This window comes from Carassius carassius, chromosome 3, assembly GCF_963082965.1.
Source record: "Carassius carassius chromosome 3, fCarCar2.1, whole genome shotgun sequence".
NCBI classification, from domain to species: Eukaryota; Metazoa; Chordata; class Actinopteri; order Cypriniformes; family Cyprinidae; genus Carassius; species Carassius carassius.
This window is the reverse complement of record NC_081757.1, coordinates 19,418,928-19,436,540: the sequence shown is the minus strand read 5'-3', so window position 1 is coordinate 19,436,540 and position 17,613 is coordinate 19,418,928. Positions and strand designations below refer to the sequence as shown.

General features: G+C 39.2%; 1 protein-coding gene across 4 annotated transcripts in view; it reads right to left on the bottom strand.

Moving 5' to 3' along the window:
• Positions 1-289: 289 nt before the first annotated feature.
• creb3l1 (cAMP responsive element binding protein 3-like 1) overlaps positions 290-17,613 on the bottom strand; it is a 29,192-nt gene continuing 11,868 nt past the window's right edge. For 2 of the 4 annotated variants that reach the window (XM_059532820.1, XM_059532827.1), the window contains 11 exons: positions 17,106-17,310; positions 14,067-14,242; positions 10,704-10,788; positions 9,171-9,370; positions 8,892-9,041; positions 8,705-8,763; positions 8,108-8,176; positions 5,509-5,608; positions 3,866-4,016; positions 2,948-3,191; positions 290-1,684 (listed from right to left, as the gene is read on the bottom strand). In XM_059532820.1, the coding sequence (XP_059388803.1) occupies positions 1,648-1,684; positions 2,948-3,191; positions 3,866-4,016; positions 5,509-5,608; positions 8,108-8,176; positions 8,705-8,763; positions 8,892-9,041; positions 9,171-9,370; positions 10,704-10,788; positions 14,067-14,242; positions 17,106-17,310 (1,476 nt within the window). In that variant the 3' untranslated portion in view covers positions 290-1,647. Of the gene's footprint in view, positions 1,685-2,943; positions 3,192-3,865; positions 4,017-5,508; positions 5,609-8,107; positions 8,177-8,704; positions 8,764-8,891; positions 9,042-9,170; positions 9,371-10,703; positions 10,789-14,066; positions 14,243-17,105; positions 17,311-17,613 lie in introns of those variants that run through there. The other 2 variants (XM_059532834.1, XM_059532843.1) reach the window with 2 other exon arrangements.

Here is a 17,613-nt window from a genome sequence, read left to right as displayed (position 1 = left end):
ACAGTTTTTCATTTTGTTATGGCACATATACCACAGAGTAGGCCTAATTTATAAGAACTGACAGTGACAGATTCCTTTGTGACAACCACTTTCATTTCTATAATTTAATTAGAGCTGAAAAATGCATTGAAATCAGTGGTTATCTCTAACTGTACAATAAAAAATTATATTGTGGCTGTAGCATCAGAGGACATCGTTAAAAATTATTTAACAACTAAAAAAAATTTGAAAATCAAACCCAAAAGATTTTATGATTTACAAATTGTTTCTGAACAGTGACATCTATCTCATAACAAAAAATTCTCTCCTTTAAGAAAAAAAAAAGACTTTTGTAAAGCATATTTACACAACTGCACCATCAAGTCCCAGATATGCGGTGAATTTTACAGTGGTCAAATAGTTCGCTCATGAACAGAATATAGACAGTCTAGACTAACATTAAAAAGAAGCATTCCATAATCAGAAAAATGTGTTTAAATAACATTAATTTGTAAAGAGGTTCACTATTCATAATGGGAGTAACTGTTTGTTTTCACTTTGTATCCATTATAGCCAATGTTTTTTAATGGATTCATGTGGATTGTGCAGAATTCTTCAGAGACTGAACATGGTTAAACACACACAGGATTTGATCGTCCCTGTTCATTTTTCTCTATATACAAAACTTTCTTTACATAGAAAAAAAGATAACAGAAAAAAACTGTTTAACAGTTATGACAACAAGATCATGTAAACTTTACATCATCTTTCATTTAAACAAACACAATAACTTTCATAATTTTTTTTTTTGCATAAAATAAATATGCTCTTTTTTGGATGCTGCAAATACTAGAATATATTATGGATAAACTTTGTAATTCAGTACAAAAGCCTCTGCCTTTTAAAAGTAGAAAACAAAAATAAAATGCATTAATAAAAGTAAGCAGAGTAAAAGAGGTTTAGGAGGGAACTATGCGGTTAGGAGCTTTTTAAATATGACACAATGAAAAAGAACGCGAAGGCACTTAAATCAATTAGTTTTCCTAGTGCAAAACAAGTGCAATCCAGCTTAAACTTATTAGGGAGAAACAAGCCAAGATGGCAGAGGAAGAAAATCCTGTCAAAGCAAGCTTTGCAAAACCGCAAAGTACGTCAGGCACCTGTGATTACACCCACTGGAAAACATTCAGAGATTTAAAAAGAAGTCATAAGAAGAAAAAATAAGTTCTTTGGGGTTTAAGTAGGGATATGTAGTAAATGGACAGTCTCATGGCATTTTAAGAAAATCAAAGCAAACACTCATGAACTTTCCCTCCCACACCCTGTGTGTGAAGTGTTTAGTGAATTTAGAGCTGCAGGGTCACATCCATCTAAAACAGAGCAGCATCTACAACCGCCCACATCCTCTCTTCTCTCTCTTAGTCCTTAAACTCAGTGCTTGCTGGTAAAGGGGAGTTTCAGTGTATGGATGGACCCATTTCTCTTCTCACAGTTCTGGGGCTGAATGTCATTGGAATGCATGTCAAGTGGGTTGGATCGTGGTCATGAGGCTTGTTGGTTCGTTAGGGTTGGGTCAGGTGACTCAGGGTCTGTAACGGTCAGGGTCAAGGGCCGAGTAGTGCAGGATCATGGGACGTCTGTGTGATGAGGCAGCTCCACCCAGAGGGGTTAAAAATATTCTGCTCCTCCTTCAGGATCCCGCTTTCTGAGAGAAAAAGAGACAATTCTTATTTCTTATTCACAATATACACTGGCCTTAAAAAGGCTTTTTAATGTTTTTAAGTCTCTTAGGTTCATCAAGGTTGCATTTATTTAAACAAAAATAAAGTAAAATTATAATATTGTGAAATACTATTACAATTAAAAATAACTGCTTGATATTTTAATATATTTTAAAATGCAGTTTATCCCGGTGATGCCAGCCTTTACTTCAGTCCTCAGTGTCACATGATCATTCAGAAATAATTATTTTGTTATGATTTGGTGCTCAAGAAATACTTCTTACTATCAATGTTGAAAACAGCTGTGCTGAAAGTAAAAAAAACAGAAAAAAAATAAAATAATAATAATAATAATATATATATATATATATATATATATATATATAGAGAGAGAGAGAGAGAGAGAGAGATAGATAGATAGATAGATAGATAGATAGATAGATAGATAGATAGATAGATAGATAGATAGATAGATAGATAGATAGATAGATAGATAGATAGATAGATAGATAGATAGATAGATAGATAGATAGATAGATATATATTTAAACTATGTACAAGTCTTTACTATCACTTTTGAACAATTTAACACATCCTTGCTTTCATAAAAAATCTTAGTGACGCCAATCTGTACCATATCAATAATGAGTCAATATTAACAAATGATACTTGTACTACAAAAAAAAAAACTTTCTCCATCATCTAACCCAGTGGTTCCCAACCTTTCTCAGCTCGCGGCCCACACAACCACACACATATGTTTGCGCGGCCCACGTGTGCGCACTTAAAAGTGTCTCCTCTCACTTAAACTGCATCCTGTGCGCTCAGAACTCTCTCAATGCTCATGTGTTAGATATTAATTATTTTCGCACGTTTTTATTTCTAGCCTTTGAAAACCACTGATCTAACCTGTTAGGTTAATCTTTAAAAACTCTAAAAATTAAATAAAACTTTAGCAAATCTCAAAATTAATTTACATTTTTCATACTGTACTGTACATAGTTTTATGATGCCTAAATTGTAGCATTTAAAACCATTTACTTATTTTTTTGTGTGTCTATTTTTAATGTATATAGACAAAACTGTGTAAAATTTAAACACCAGCTACTTATCAGTAATCTGCCGTAACTCAAAAATAACACCGCTTATCTATATCACCAGATTTTTTTATATCAGTGCATCTTTAATAATTAATGTGCCACAAACTAACCCTGAATGGATTTAAAGTATGTCAAAGTGTGTCTCACCTGGAGTGGTAGTGTGGTTCTGGGGGACGGAGTGGGGCCGCGGATGTGTTGCTGTAGTTTGCAGGCTCTGGCTGGGCCTGGCTCAAGTACCTGCTCACAAGAGCAGAATGATCCTGCTCATGGCTGTCTTTCAGGTCCTGTACATGTCGCGGCACCCCCTCCATCCTCTCCACACTCAGCACGCCCCTGTGGCCGTCCTCCACTGGGGCACCCTCGTCATAGAAGAGCAGGCTGCGGGAGCGGACTACACACACAGGGAACAGCGTTACTTATGTCATATGTCTCGAATGATATGCTCATTTTGACTTTCATTCGATTTGTAGAGTGAAGAGAAGCGTTTTTTTTGGACTCGGAGAGAGTGGGAGAAAGAAAGAGCAAGATTTGGAGTGTGCTACTCTCTTAGGCGAAACAACACACATTTTCGGTTACTACAGCAACCCCTTCGCCATCATCCACGGCCCGAGACTGTAGGGCCCTTGTGAAAATGGATGAGGCATTTGAAACCCCTTTCAAGCACAGCTTTGATAGAGCCGAAAGAGATGAGGCTCGGTGTGTGTTGTAAAGTTGAAAGAGGATTGTAAAATCTGCTCAAAGGGAAGTAATGATTTCAATCTAAAACTCTCTAGATGTCTGACAGTAATTTGAAGGTGGGAATGGGCACTGTCGGCCCAGGAGCTCTGTTAATAACCTTTAGAAGAGAGACAGAACTCTTTCAGTCTCTCGTGGGGGGGATCGAAATGAGTGCTGTCAAAGACACACACAGCTATTAGCTGCCTGGATAATTCAATGTGTCTGAAAGCCAGATGACCTACAAATAATTGCTTCTTTGCACATGTGTAGAGAAATGTAATAATATCATGCAATGTACACAGTGATAGCTGATCTCGGTTAACTCATTAGGGGCAGGGATGAACATACCCTGGCTGGTGGTGTAGAGGTCACCTGAGGGCAGCGGTGCAGACTTCACCGTGTGTGAGGATGATGAGGATAAGGAGGAAGAGTAGAGGGAGAGCTCGGGCAGGCAGGGAGCCAGCGAGCCCAACACCAACACAAAACACAGCGCCACCACCTGGCCAGGAGGAGGAACCACACACACGGTGAACACACCGCCCCACTGTAATCTACTTGAACTACAGCTCTCAGAGCAGAACTGACCTGCCTTTACATGCATAGGATCAAAGCACTAAACTAAATAGATATTTCATTAGAATAGTTCAAACAGAAATGAAAATGTACTCAGCCTTGAGCCATTCAAGATGTAGATGAGTTTGTTTCCTCATCGAAACAAATTTAGAAAAATTTAGAATTACACCACTCACCAATGGATCCTCTGCAGTGAATGGGTGCCGTCAGAATCAAAACAGCTGATAAAACCATCTCAGTAATCCACAAGTAATTCACATGACTCAACTTGACATCTTGTAAAGCCAAAAGCTGCATGTTTGTAAGAAACAGATTTATTATTAAGGTATAACTTTAAATTGTTGCTTCTGGACAAAATCCGTTTTTCCAATAAAAAAAGTCATTACCCTGTCGTCCTCTTACATTGAAATACACTAACATATTTGTTTAGAAGAGTTTTGGACTTGTAAATGATACTTGATCTGTGCATATTTCTCCCCTGATTCAGATGAGACAATGTTTTCACTGGAGAAAGCAATATTATGGTTTGATGAGTTGGCCGGAACTGATAGCCGTGGGAACGGAGCGAGGCCGATGGAGTGATTTGGAAATGAGGCCTGGGCCTCTCTCCTCCTTCACTGCCGTCGCTCCTCTTTTGTATCCTTCCCATCTCCTCCATAGGACTCGAGACTGGTGAGTGGAGCAGGTGTCGCTCATTTCCAAATCACTTCACCTGCCTCGCTCCGTTCCCACGGCTCTCGGCCCCGCCCCACTCGTCACATAAGGACTTATATTGTAGCTGGAAGGAACAGTTCTCTGTTGAAAAAAAACTGCATATGCTGGTTAGGTATGTTTTGAAGCATGGCTGCTGGCTCGAGCTGGTTGACCTGGTTTCAGCTGGTCCTATGCTGGTCCTATGTTGGTCCTAGCGCCTGCTCAGGACCAACTTAGGACCAGCACATGACCACCTTAAACCAGCTCAAACCAGCACCCATGCTTTAAAACATGCCTAACCAGCATATGCAGTTTTTTTTTTTTTAAACAGGGTTGAAATTTTTTTTCATAATGATTTGTTTCTTACAAAATGCATCTCTTCTCTTCACAAGATGTTAATTGATGGAGTGGAGTCATGTTGTGGATTATTGTAATGCTTTTATCAGCTGACTGGACTTCTGATGGCACCCATTCACTAAAGGGGATGAATTGATGAGCAAGTAATGTATTGCTAAATTAGTCAGTTAGTCAGTAATAAGTCAGTTCTGATGAAGAAACAAACTTGTCTACATCTTGGACTGCCTGAAGTACATATTGAGCAAATTTTTGGGTAAACTATTCCTTTAAGACTCTGGTTTGTTAGAAAGAAACACTGAGAAAGTGTATGTGAATTCGAGCAGGTTGAAATAAATGTACGTGTTTGTACAGTATATATGTATATATACCATGAGACAGGTTCCGGTCTGCGTGGAAGCAATTTTGCAGGACCGAGGCACTTTTCCACTCACTAGAGCCTGAAGTCTTTGTAGCTGTTGTAATAGAGACCTAAAGATGATATAGAAAACACATCAAAAAAAGAAGACTGATTAGTAAATTCTTTAGATCAGGCTGTAGGCAGCATATTTTTCTGCAGGCTATGTGTGTTCTTCTCTGTGCCATTTTGTAACAGCAGGATCTTCTTATTCAGAAAGCATTTCAGGATAATACACTTCTTACTCTCCAGTGTTACATAAACTGAACTCCCCTTCACACCACTCACAGTCTCTTCCTCAACGCTGCTGCATGCGTGCAGTGGGTGTGAATTTATTTCCTTCAATTATGTCGTTCTTCAGCCGCCAATCAAACATAAGCTTCTTCTCTTGCTCTCTGACACACTTATTAATCCGACTCAAAACAGCACAAAGTCAAACACAACTGCAACACTTATAGCCATATAGTTCAACCTGGTCTTCCATTTTCAGTGTCATGAATTAACTGGAATTCAAATCAGCCCCACACTTTTCTCATTTTTGACATGATCACATTTGTACACAAAAGGGCACAAGAAATGTATAATGATTATGTTTTAGAGTTGATTACTGAACTGATAAACATTTATATTCCCCACAGTATACAGTGCATAAGCAGTGGCCTGTGAACCTGTGTTTGTGCATGTAATCTCAGCAGCAGACTTTCTCACTCAGAAGAAATGATCCAGTTATAATAAAAAACGACATTGAGCTCCCTCTAGTGGAGGAACTAAGACGCAACACCACATGCAGTAATGAGTAACACCACAACCACCACCAGAGAGAGCCATTGCAACATGTTGGAAAACAAATCAAACCAAAAAATACTACTTTGCTATTTCATCATCTAGCAGACTCTTTTATCCGAAGCAACATACAGTACACTTATAACAGAGACAGCCCCTCTGGACCCCTGGAGTTAAGTGCTTTTTCACTTGACTAGATCACCTTAAAATAAACCTGTACATTAGTTTTCACCTAAACATACACATACAGAATCACTCATAATGAATGCTGTAGACTAGTCTAGCTCTAGACAGTATGTTTTCAGCATTGGTGAAGGGCTCAGACCGCCCTGCAAACCTAGCAATAACCATCTCAATTTGATTGAATAAACAGTGGTTTACTCAGATTAATATACAACCCACCCACTAACACACAAACACAAACTCCCCCCTGCTGTCTCTTTGAATTCTCTTAGATAACTCAGAAGGCTCTATCCTAATAAGAATCGGCAGAGTGCCAACACACACAGTCTCTTTATCCTGTAATGAGAGGCAGGCCGGCACCGTGCTGCGTGCTACTTTAAGAGTGTTGTTAATAAGGGGCCTGTGCCAGTCCTCTATAAAAAGCATTACTATATACTTACACACATATTCATGTCATGCTTACCTACATACTAAAAGCACTGATGACAGTAGTGTGCTACAATAAAGCTTCAAAGCCTAAAATAATGGTGAAATATAATCAGCGCAAAATTTCAGGGTCAGAAAGATTTCTTTGTTTGTTTTTGAGAGATGCTTTTTATTATTCTCAACAAAGCTGCATACAATTGATCATAAATACAGTAACACTTATTGTGAAATACACATATTGTGAAATATTACTATAGTTTAAAATATGTAATTTAATGCAAATGTAATTTATTCCTGTGATGGCAAAGCTGAATTTTCAGCCACCATTACGCTAATCTTCAGTGCATATAATCCTTCAGAAATCATTCTAATATTATGTTAAAGGTGAAAATATAATTTCAACATTGAAAACACCTTGATACTTGCTGCTTAATATTTTTGTGGAAACCAGGTTTTTGTGGAAACCATGTGTTTTTTTGTATTCTTGCTAAATAGAAAGTTTAAAACAGCTGTTATTTGTAATATAAATATTTAGTAATATCATAAATGTCTTTAACTGTCACTTTTGATGAGAGTAATGCATCCTAATTTCTTAATTCTTTCCTAATTTTTATTTTTTTAATTTTTTTTTTACTAACTTTTAAATGAAAGTATACTTTCCCTCATGTTTTTGATAGCCAATTTTTTTTATTCTAAACACTGACAAACCTGTATGGCTTAGTCCAAAGAAAAATTTAAAGATAACTTAATTGATGTTCGACATGATGATAATTAAATGATAAGAATTAAATGACTGAATTCTAATTTTAGGTGAACTACCCCTTTAAGAGCCGTTCTCTTCAATAGAGTTAATCCACAGAAAAAGAGCTGACTTTGATAACACACAATCCGTCACGGTGCTCTCTCTTTCGGTCTCTTTAAACAGTAGGAACAGACAGTCCCCAGTCGACAGCGCATATGTTCTAACAAGGCCACCCAGGAGAGAATGAAAAGGTGCTGCTCTATATGATCGGAAGGGGAGGTTAAGACCTGCATGCATCTGGTCCAACTTACCAACACCTGCTGACTGCGAAGAGGCTGCTGCATATGCTTACCGCAAATACGGTTACAATTAAATTGATTAAAATCCACCTATAAAGTATTCCCTGTGATTAAACACAAGCACACAAATGGTATCTCACCTGTTGGCATTCTCGAGCGTCTCTACCTTTTTCCACAGTTCATTGTTCTCTGAAGTATAGTTCTCAACTCTGAGGAGGAGAGAGAAAGTGTGTTATTGCTCATGGAAACAATGACAGATTGAAACACATAAATCGCTTCCAAATGTATAACCATACATAACCCCGTCAATTTGACTGACTAAAGCATAGTGGAAAAAACAGTGTGTGTGTGTGTGTGTATGTGTCTGTCCAGTGTGAGTCCAGTCTCTCCAGCACATTATCCAAACCCTGAGAGCCTAACAGCAGCATAAAAGGGAAAATGACTCATGCAAACGCACACACACCCCAATGAGTGCATGGACCGTAGCCATTGGCTGCATTCACACAACAAAAGCCATAAAATAGCAAGCGGGATATAGAGTATTTCGCAGGGAGTGATTAAAGGAGAGGAGGTCAACGAAGAGAAAGAAGGAAGAAGGCACCAAGAAATCATAGACGACAGTGGATGCTAGACAAACAATGCAAGACGAGGGGAAGAGAAAATAAGAGCAGGAGAGAAAGGGTGAGAGGGAGTAGAAGAGGTAGAGAACAAAGGAGTAGAGTAGGGGAGGCAATTACTTTTTCTCCAAACACTCTACGTATTCCTTCTTCTTCCTGCGGCTTTCTTGTGCAGAGATCTAAGAAAAAAATGCATCTACTTTAGCACTGAAGTATTGTCTATATATGTATATGCACCAAAATCATATAAGAGGAGGATTCTAACTGAACTGATTCAATATTAATAGTAAGTGATCATAAGTAATACCTTGTTTTTGATTTTCCTGCGCACCCGTTTGAGGGCTTTCTCCTCAGTTTTGGTGAGCGGGAGTTTGTTGGGGACAGGATATCCCTCAGCGATCAAAGTCCTCTTCTCTTCCTCTGTCAGCATCAAAGGGCCTGATGTTCCCTGCAGCTTCTGCATTACAACACAAGTCAGCATTTTTCACTCTGTATATATGTGTTCAGTATGTATGGATATAAGAATTTCCATTTGGACTGTATAATGAATGTGGTGCGTCACATGCTGAAACTGCGTTGGACTCACATGTGGGGCGGTGAGGAGAGGGGACGAGGAGATGGCTGTGGAGGTTCGGGCCTGTAGCCGGGCAGGGCTGGACGGAGGCAGTGAATGTGGGCTCTGCAGGTGGCCAGGGCTTAATGGTGGCAGTGAATGTGGGCTCTGGGATCCGTCGCTGTCGCTGCCATGGCTGCTGGGAGGAGTGGGCGGCAACCGCAGATGCTCATCTGTTGGGAAAACAAAGATACGAGACACACTTGAAACACCTGTAACTGGTTCACTTGTGGCATTCACATCTTAATGATCAGGTTTGATTCCGTACATATGCTAAACAAACACAGCAACCCATCAAAATAGAGTTCAAATGGGTTTTTGAGCGAAGCCAGAGATTTTTTTTTTAAAAGTCTATTCACCTGTCATCATGCAAAGCCAATAAAGCCTAATCTGTTAAGCTTTTATTCATTTCGCACACAGCAAATGCATGAACAATGCTTCTAAGTGTGGTGAGTGTTGGACTCATCGTGTGTTTGGTCTGGCCATGTTCCATTATATACACAGAACTGCTTTAATGCTGTTATTTCTGGATGAACAGAATAAAAGGACGTCATATTGCCATACAGACAGCGCACACACAACACTTGCAGGTGCTATAGGTTGCTTGCCATTAGCAGATTTGCCTTTTCTCAGCAACTCTGGTGGTGACTTTAGAGCTGGCAACTTAACTTAAAACCTAAAAACAGTCTAGAACAAATATCAAACAATAATAGCTATTAAATGCAGGGACTGTATGTGTTTGCGGTACATACACAGAGATCTAACTTATCAATATCATGACCATCCAGTTACTTTACTATTCAACAGTTTGATCAGTCATCAGTCAAAAAACTGTTCTTTTGCACTGCCTATTTATCAAAGAATCCTGAAACATGTTGCAAATCAGCATATTAGAATGATTTATAATTTTACGATATTTTGATCAAATAAAACGCATCCTTGATGAGCATAAAGTGCATGCAAAAAATTCACTCTACACAATGGGCTAAAATGCAATTCTCAGAGGTTACATCAGACTTGGTTTTCATCAATGGGCCATTCAAAAAGGGCTAAAGTTGAGATCTGAGAGATTGTCAAACACATGCAAAAGTTAAATAAAGAAACACTCACACTAAGCCTCATTTCCTCTGGAAAAGGAACACCATTAGAGTATTTATAACCCTGAACTGACCGTAGAGCGAGGGGGCAGAATAAAAGTGGGCTAATTTGCTTAGTTTTGCCATCTTTAAACTAGTGTGAAAGAACTGCACTGGCCATATGTGGCAACTAAGTGCTATATGTTGAGTACATTAGCTTGCTGTTGTGTATCTAAAGTAGTGGACTACTTTAAAGCTTTATGTTTAGAGGACAGTCATGGTTAAAACTTAAAAGACTAGAAATACTGTACCTTCAGTGCTGGGCCCCAGTGCTGTCACTACTAGGCATGCAAGACTCAAATAATCAAACTGTTTCATCACAAAGACCATGCTGTTCAAGAGCATGGCTGAAGAGAGATTTCACACCCACCTGAGGGCACACTGAGGAACTGGTTCACCTCTCTGGGCTCTGCTTTGATGGCAGGAACAGAGTTTGAGCTCAGGCCTTTGGAACTCTAACAACAAAAACAAAAAGCAAAACAATCACCATGATGACATCAACATTTAACACACTTTCCTGGTATTACACAATTAATCTGTCTATGTTTGTGCTATACTATATTGTAATATTTGATCAAAATTTTCTGCTGCTTCTTTCTTGTTCTGCTGATAAAGTCAGGTATCACCCTACATCCTATATTCATTAATATCTTGTTTCACTCAAAAATATGGCACAAGAAGGAAGTAAAATTTAATTCTCATTCATTACAATATGCAAATAAGGTATTTGTGAAAGAAGCATCTTGTCTGTGTTATCTCAATGCACGTTACAGCAATATGTGGCACAGAGACATCATTCAGCTTTATCTGAGAGCCTCTGATGAAATCAGGCTGCAGTGGTCTGTAGCATTTAATGATTTCTGATGGTACTCAACTGTTAGGGTACTGGACTAAATGTGCTCCATGTTGGATGTCTGAGACAGTAAACACAGCTGAAGGCAGACTCAAACTGTTTACACTGACAGAGCAAAGGCTACCCGCTTGCTAACCACACACAGTCTGGCCATCATGCACAAAGTGGGGTGACATGAGCCTCAGATCAGAGGGGCTGTTGTACCCATCACTTTTCCCTCATACGTCCCTCTTATTATTTTCTGGGTCAGCGGACGGTATTCCCCACCAACTTGAGCTGATAAAGGCCTTTGTGCAAAGAGACTAAAATACTTTACTGTAAAAATTGCAGAGGTGTGCTATTAGCTGGATTAATCACGATCCAAAATCAGTTTGTTTACATATTATATGGGTGTGTACTGTGTATATTTATTTTGTATTTATAAATAGGCACACACATGCATGTATATATTTAAGAAAATTTTTATATTTTTACATTAAATATATTTATTTATCATATAAATTATATATAAATATAAATAAATGTAAATATTTGTAAAAATAAATACATTATTAGTTATATATACTTTATTTTGGATGCGATTAAGCAATTGACAGTTTTCTGTGTCACTCAGATATCCCTGTTTATTACACGGCTCTGTGGAATACTTGTTTCTGATTGGTCAATCGTGCCATCCAGTGGTATGTTATTTCCAGACAACAACCGCCAAATTGAATAACACATCGCTCATCTGGGTATTACAAATAATCGGTACTACTTTTATGCTTAACGAGTCACTCCGCTATCGCTGACTGTCTGCCGCCATCTTGTGACTGAAAACACTTAACCACTGCGTGTTTCAATGGAAGACTTCAGCATTCATTTCAACATATATGGTAAAAACAAATCTTTTTAGCCGTGTAACAAGCAGGATAATGTACATCCAGCTGGATGTTATCTCAGAATAAACCTCTTCAGGCTGATACATGACCCCTCTGCTTCCCTCCGCTGATCACCCTGACAGGGTTTATTCTGAGATAACAACCGGCTGGATGTACATTATCCCTTACTTATTTGTCAGCAAAAATCTGTCAGATTATGCTAAATGCAATTTTTGCTGAAAAAAATTTGGGATATCTGGGTGCAGGTAACACTTAGAACGAGTACACACTGTTCATTTACATTTACTACTAACATTGTAACAATACAAAGCTGGTTAAAATAAGCAAACTTAACCTTTATTGAATTAGTTGAGTCAATGATTCAATGACTCATACAGTAAGACTCATAAAAACAATCGCTTGAAAAGTTCCATTATGATTCAGTGTTTTAAAATTTGATTCTGTCAATGATTTCGATTAATTGCTCATAAAGTGTCCAAATATGCTTAATAAATAGCAGGCTAAGAGCAGTATGTGAAAAGAGTTGTATGTATGAATTTATAGAATTCATAAAAAGCAGGCATTAGCTACCCAGTTGGTCTGCTGCTTCTATAGGGCTTCGAAAATACAAATGACAAGATATCACATGAGATAAGCTGTAAATGGCAGTGAAGCAGCACGGCTAAACTGTAAGTCACATGACACTGACAATTTTTGGAAGTAGTATGTCCAGATTGCATTCATACTACAATATAGAATTTCTTTTTAATAGTCCAATGTAGTACCTCCAGTACCAGTATGTGCACTGTGCACTTGTTGTTACAAACTGGTATAATGTTTTAACCTGCAGAAAGAGTCACTAAAATATTCTCTACAACTATACAGCCTGTCAGCCTCAAATCCCAGGACTGGAACGGATTCATAAAAACTGTAAATACACAAAAGCTGAATCTTTCAAATGTGTCTATAAAACATATTTCAAATAGCCATCCTCCTCTTCTAGTCAAGTTTCATTAAAATTAAACTACAGCAAAATCAGGTCATATTCTGTTTTAGTTGGACCAATAACTTGGACTAATTCAACATTTCAAGGTGGCCTCAAATGGTTCCAAAGCACTGCCTGAAGATTATGTAATATATGCAGATCATGAATTATAGTTATTATGGTGCTCCATGTCTTAACGCCATGTTATTTATGGTTTGTGTTTATCTGGTGAGAGCTGCTCTTCCTGTGGCACACGGTCACAGTGTCTCCATGAGGACGCTCTCCAGTACAGCTGCACTCTGACAATACAGCAGAACCCAGTGGGATGTCAGAACAGCTTTACACCATGTGCGTGTCTCTCTGCCCTTCTTAAATAAATGACATGTGCTTATATAACCCCATCCATCCTGAATATTATTTCTTCTAGCCAAGTTATTCTTGACAGCACTTCTCACTTGTTAACTTCTAGCAAAAATGTTCAAGCCCTTGTTCTGTGTATTTGCTTATTTTGTTGACAGGTATCTTCACACAGTACAACCTCGCTCCCCAGAGAGGGCAGAGTTTATGGGAGCTGGCGGAAAGTCTGGCCTGAGTTAGTGTCAAGTCAAGGAGAAGAGAACAGTTCCATGGCTCTGATGCTCAAAGAGAGTACGGTGCCAGATTCGAGAGGCCTCAGCAGCCACAAAGAACTAATCTACTCTCAGCTCAACACTGATGCTGCTGGAGCCGATTCCCATGCTTCAGTAAGTTCAACTCCTTACACTCGCACTCATACTGCGAACATGTTCACTGGGCAGAGAAGTGGAGCAAGCTGCCAGCGGAGCAAAAGAGCACATGAAGCACATGTGTGTGCATGTTTTTCATTGTCATACTAATACAATGGTCCCTTTGGTGTGCAGTGTGTGTAAGGTTCACCATCATTAGCTTGCTTACATCTTTTGATATCCACTCTAAAACAACATCTTCCTGACTAAAAAAAAAAACGAGTATGAAAACAACGGTTTTCAAGATTAGTTGTATGATGGCCATTTTTACCTTTTCCCCGGCATGGTTTCTCTGTGGCGGAGGGGCAAGAGTGAGGGGATGGGAGTAGGTGCTGGTGTTGGCCAGAGGGGGCGATGTATCAGGACAGTTTTCTGACATCAGGCTGGGCTCCTGCTTCACTAGAATGGCTGTGAGATCCTGACTGAATGACCACATCCCTTCTGAGTCTAAGGAAAGAAATAACAGGCTCAAACAAACAGAACACAGAGAAAAAGGACTGACTGTTACATGCAGGTTTACATAGATTAACAAATTAAAAAATAAATTAACATTGGAAAATATAACCACAAGTCCTGTGGACAGTAGGGCACAGACGAGCTTATGTAAAATGAAATGAAAACAACAACCAATATACTCTTTACTGTCTATTCAGATTCAGATTATTCACAGCATCTCTGATTTTTTTTAAATTTGAGTATTTGATAAGCATACCAATTAAAAAATTTATTTGAATCCTTTGACAATCAAAAAGTAAATATATTTCTAAATCACTATGTATTAGACAATCTTCAGTAATGCAATGCATTTGTGTTTTTTTTTTTTATTATTGGCAAATATCATGCAGGATGTTAACACAATGGAGAACATTGCAATCAAAGAGTGATATTTCCAGGAAAGTGACAAATTTCACACTCCAGACCCCATACAGATGCAGCTGAGGAAGACAGACTGGGTTACTGACCGGAAGGGTAAAGCAAACCAGCTTCTCTTTATACTGTTAACACAAAAGCCTATGGTGTGGGAGGGGCAGGTGAGAGATTGGGGGCATGTAGGGTGGCTAGAGAACAGCTCGACATGTCTGGACGCTTCAAAGAGAAGGAAAGCACTGCGTATAGTGGGAGCCCTCGTTATCACATCGCCATCGGTAGCATTCGTGTGCAGGCTCCACCGCAGGATCGATAAAACATTATGCGGCCTTGTAAAAGAAGGATGGCAGGTTTTTCATGTTAGTCCTCTGTTAGGGAAGGACATCAGCAGGAGTTTGATTACAACAGGAGAGCAAGGCTCGTTAGGAGTTCTGCTGTTTGGTGGAGAGCGCTGGGTTTTATACTTCATAGCTCTCAGTCTGTGGGGAACCTCTGTAAAATAGCCTAACCCTTCAGCTTAGTAAACCAGATTAGGCCATAAGAGTCTGTCCTTCACCAGGGTGCACTAAAGCAAACACACTCATGCACAGCGTCTACTGTAAATAAAGGATTAGTCATCTTTACAGCTTTTTCCAAACATGATTAGACCAAAAGTACACTTTCTGAAGGATCTGGTAGATCAGAGGGGTCATCTCTGTCTTTTGGCTCTATAATGAGCCTCTCATGCTCTCATCTCTCTAGGTATTAAATCAAAATGAGATTATGGACATCCCTTATGAACCAAACCAGCACTAACCAGTATAAAGCAACCAGCTGGCTGGTCTTGCTGGTTAAGCAATATAAACATTTTGGTTACACTTCCGTGGTAATCAGACTACACCTGGCCTTTGTGTTGTGTGCTTGTTCTGAAAGACTGAGGTGACACACAGTATACTATGTACTCGGACAGACAGATGAAGACAAGACAAAAACCTGCCGCAGCTTGATTATAACTGCACATTTTAACTTACTTCTGTCCGTTTCTCCATGTGGTAGCTTAAATGCTGCTTAGAACTGATGTTACTCAATAATGGACAAAAGTTGTTTGAATTTCACATGCAAAAGTCCCTCCTTATACTCTACAGAAGCTACTGGGTCCTGCCCACAGGGCACTGTAAGGCTTTGATGTCTCTCAGGACAGCAGGTATCATAGCCGGGTGACTCCAGGCCGGCAGAGACGGAAAAGCGATGCTCATTAGCAGGTTTAAAGTTACTGCAGAGCAACAGGAGACAAAGTAGTGAACCAGCCAGCGCTTACTTTAACTGCCCCTTAAAGCCGCTCAGTCTTTATAGAGGCAGGTTTATGGATCAGAGGGGATATCACACATAACTGAAACACCTGAACTCAATGTGGTCATCGAAACGCCATAGACTGTTAGAATTTGTTTTAGCAAAAACTATACTTTTAGGGGTTCAACAGCTTGTCAGTACCTTTAAAAGGACATCTTTGATATTTATTTACCTCTAAAAGGTAGTAGTATGGCAGGGTATAGATTGCTGAAATATATTTAAAATGTTTGACAGCTAAATATCTGATGAGGCCTGAAAACTGTATAAATAAATGTACTGTCAGTAAGCTAATTGTTAATTCAACAATTATTTCCTTCATTTTACTATTAATTTTTTTAACAAATCACACCTGGCTAATTGTACCCCTGAAGCACAACTGCTGCTGCAAACCTAAATGTTCGCATTTTTCTGTAAATTCAGTTATTTGAGCTAGAAAGCACAGAGAGAAAGAAACAATGGCATAAATCTGTTCTGAAAGACCTTCATTTTGGATGCTTTGGCAATATAGTCTGACTAAATGGATCGAGAAATCCTGCAGTACCTTCATGTTTCTTTAAGGATTTGCTGATTTAAAGCCAGACTGGAAAGTAGCTGCAGTCTGTGCACACACTCCTTGCATAGTCAACCTGAGTTCAGGATAATGCAACTCTCGGAACCCCACCCCCCACCCCCCTTCCCTTCAAATTCTCCATTTGAAGCTGGAAACCAGATCCCTTTTTATTTTATGGATGTCTACAGTTCCCTGGAATGATCGTGGCGTGTGTGAGAAAGAGAGAGAGAGAGAGAGAGAGAGAGAGACAGACGGATGAACTGACAGAATGAGTGAGCGAGTATGAGTGTTGGCTGCCTTCCTGGAATTCCCAGCTTCCAATGGTAGACGGAGCTCTTGGCTAGAGCTTTGTCAAGGAACTCTGTGCTGCACGGGTGCTCCGGGAGATAAGGAGGAGAGACGCAGAGAAAAGAAAGGGACTTTTTTGAAAAACGGAGCTGCTGATAGATGATGCTTTGAACTATGGCGTTTATCAGGAGTGTAAAATCTTCTGATAAACTAACACAGAGAGCTGATTGGATGGATGACATGTAAGATGAGGAATGAATAGAGCTGCTTGCTAACCTGCATCGTCATCTGATTTGATGGGCATAGAGGGGCTCTGTGGGGCAGAGTCCCCACTGAGAGAGTAGCTGTGTTCTGCCTGGATGTCAGGGTTTGGAGGGTCCAGATCCATATCCAACAATGGGTTCCTCTCCGCCAACAGATGATCATCAAAGAAACTGCTGAAAAGGTCATTGGAGAAATCCTCCATCTGCTCGGAGAAATGCTGGGAAGAGAGTGCAAAGACAAGATTTAATTCAGTAAATAAATTAAAATTTCCAGCATCTTAAAATAGAAAACATTTATTTTAAATGGTAATAATATATTCACAAAATAACTGTATTCTTGACCAAACAAATGGAGCCTTGGTGAGCATAAGAGACTTTCAAAAACACCTTACCAACCATAAACTTTTGAAGCATATCTATATACCATAATGCATGAACAAACAATCATTTGGCTGAATTCATCCCACTCCCTGATCATGCTATTATAAGCAAAGATCCACTAAAATAAAATTATGAGATGC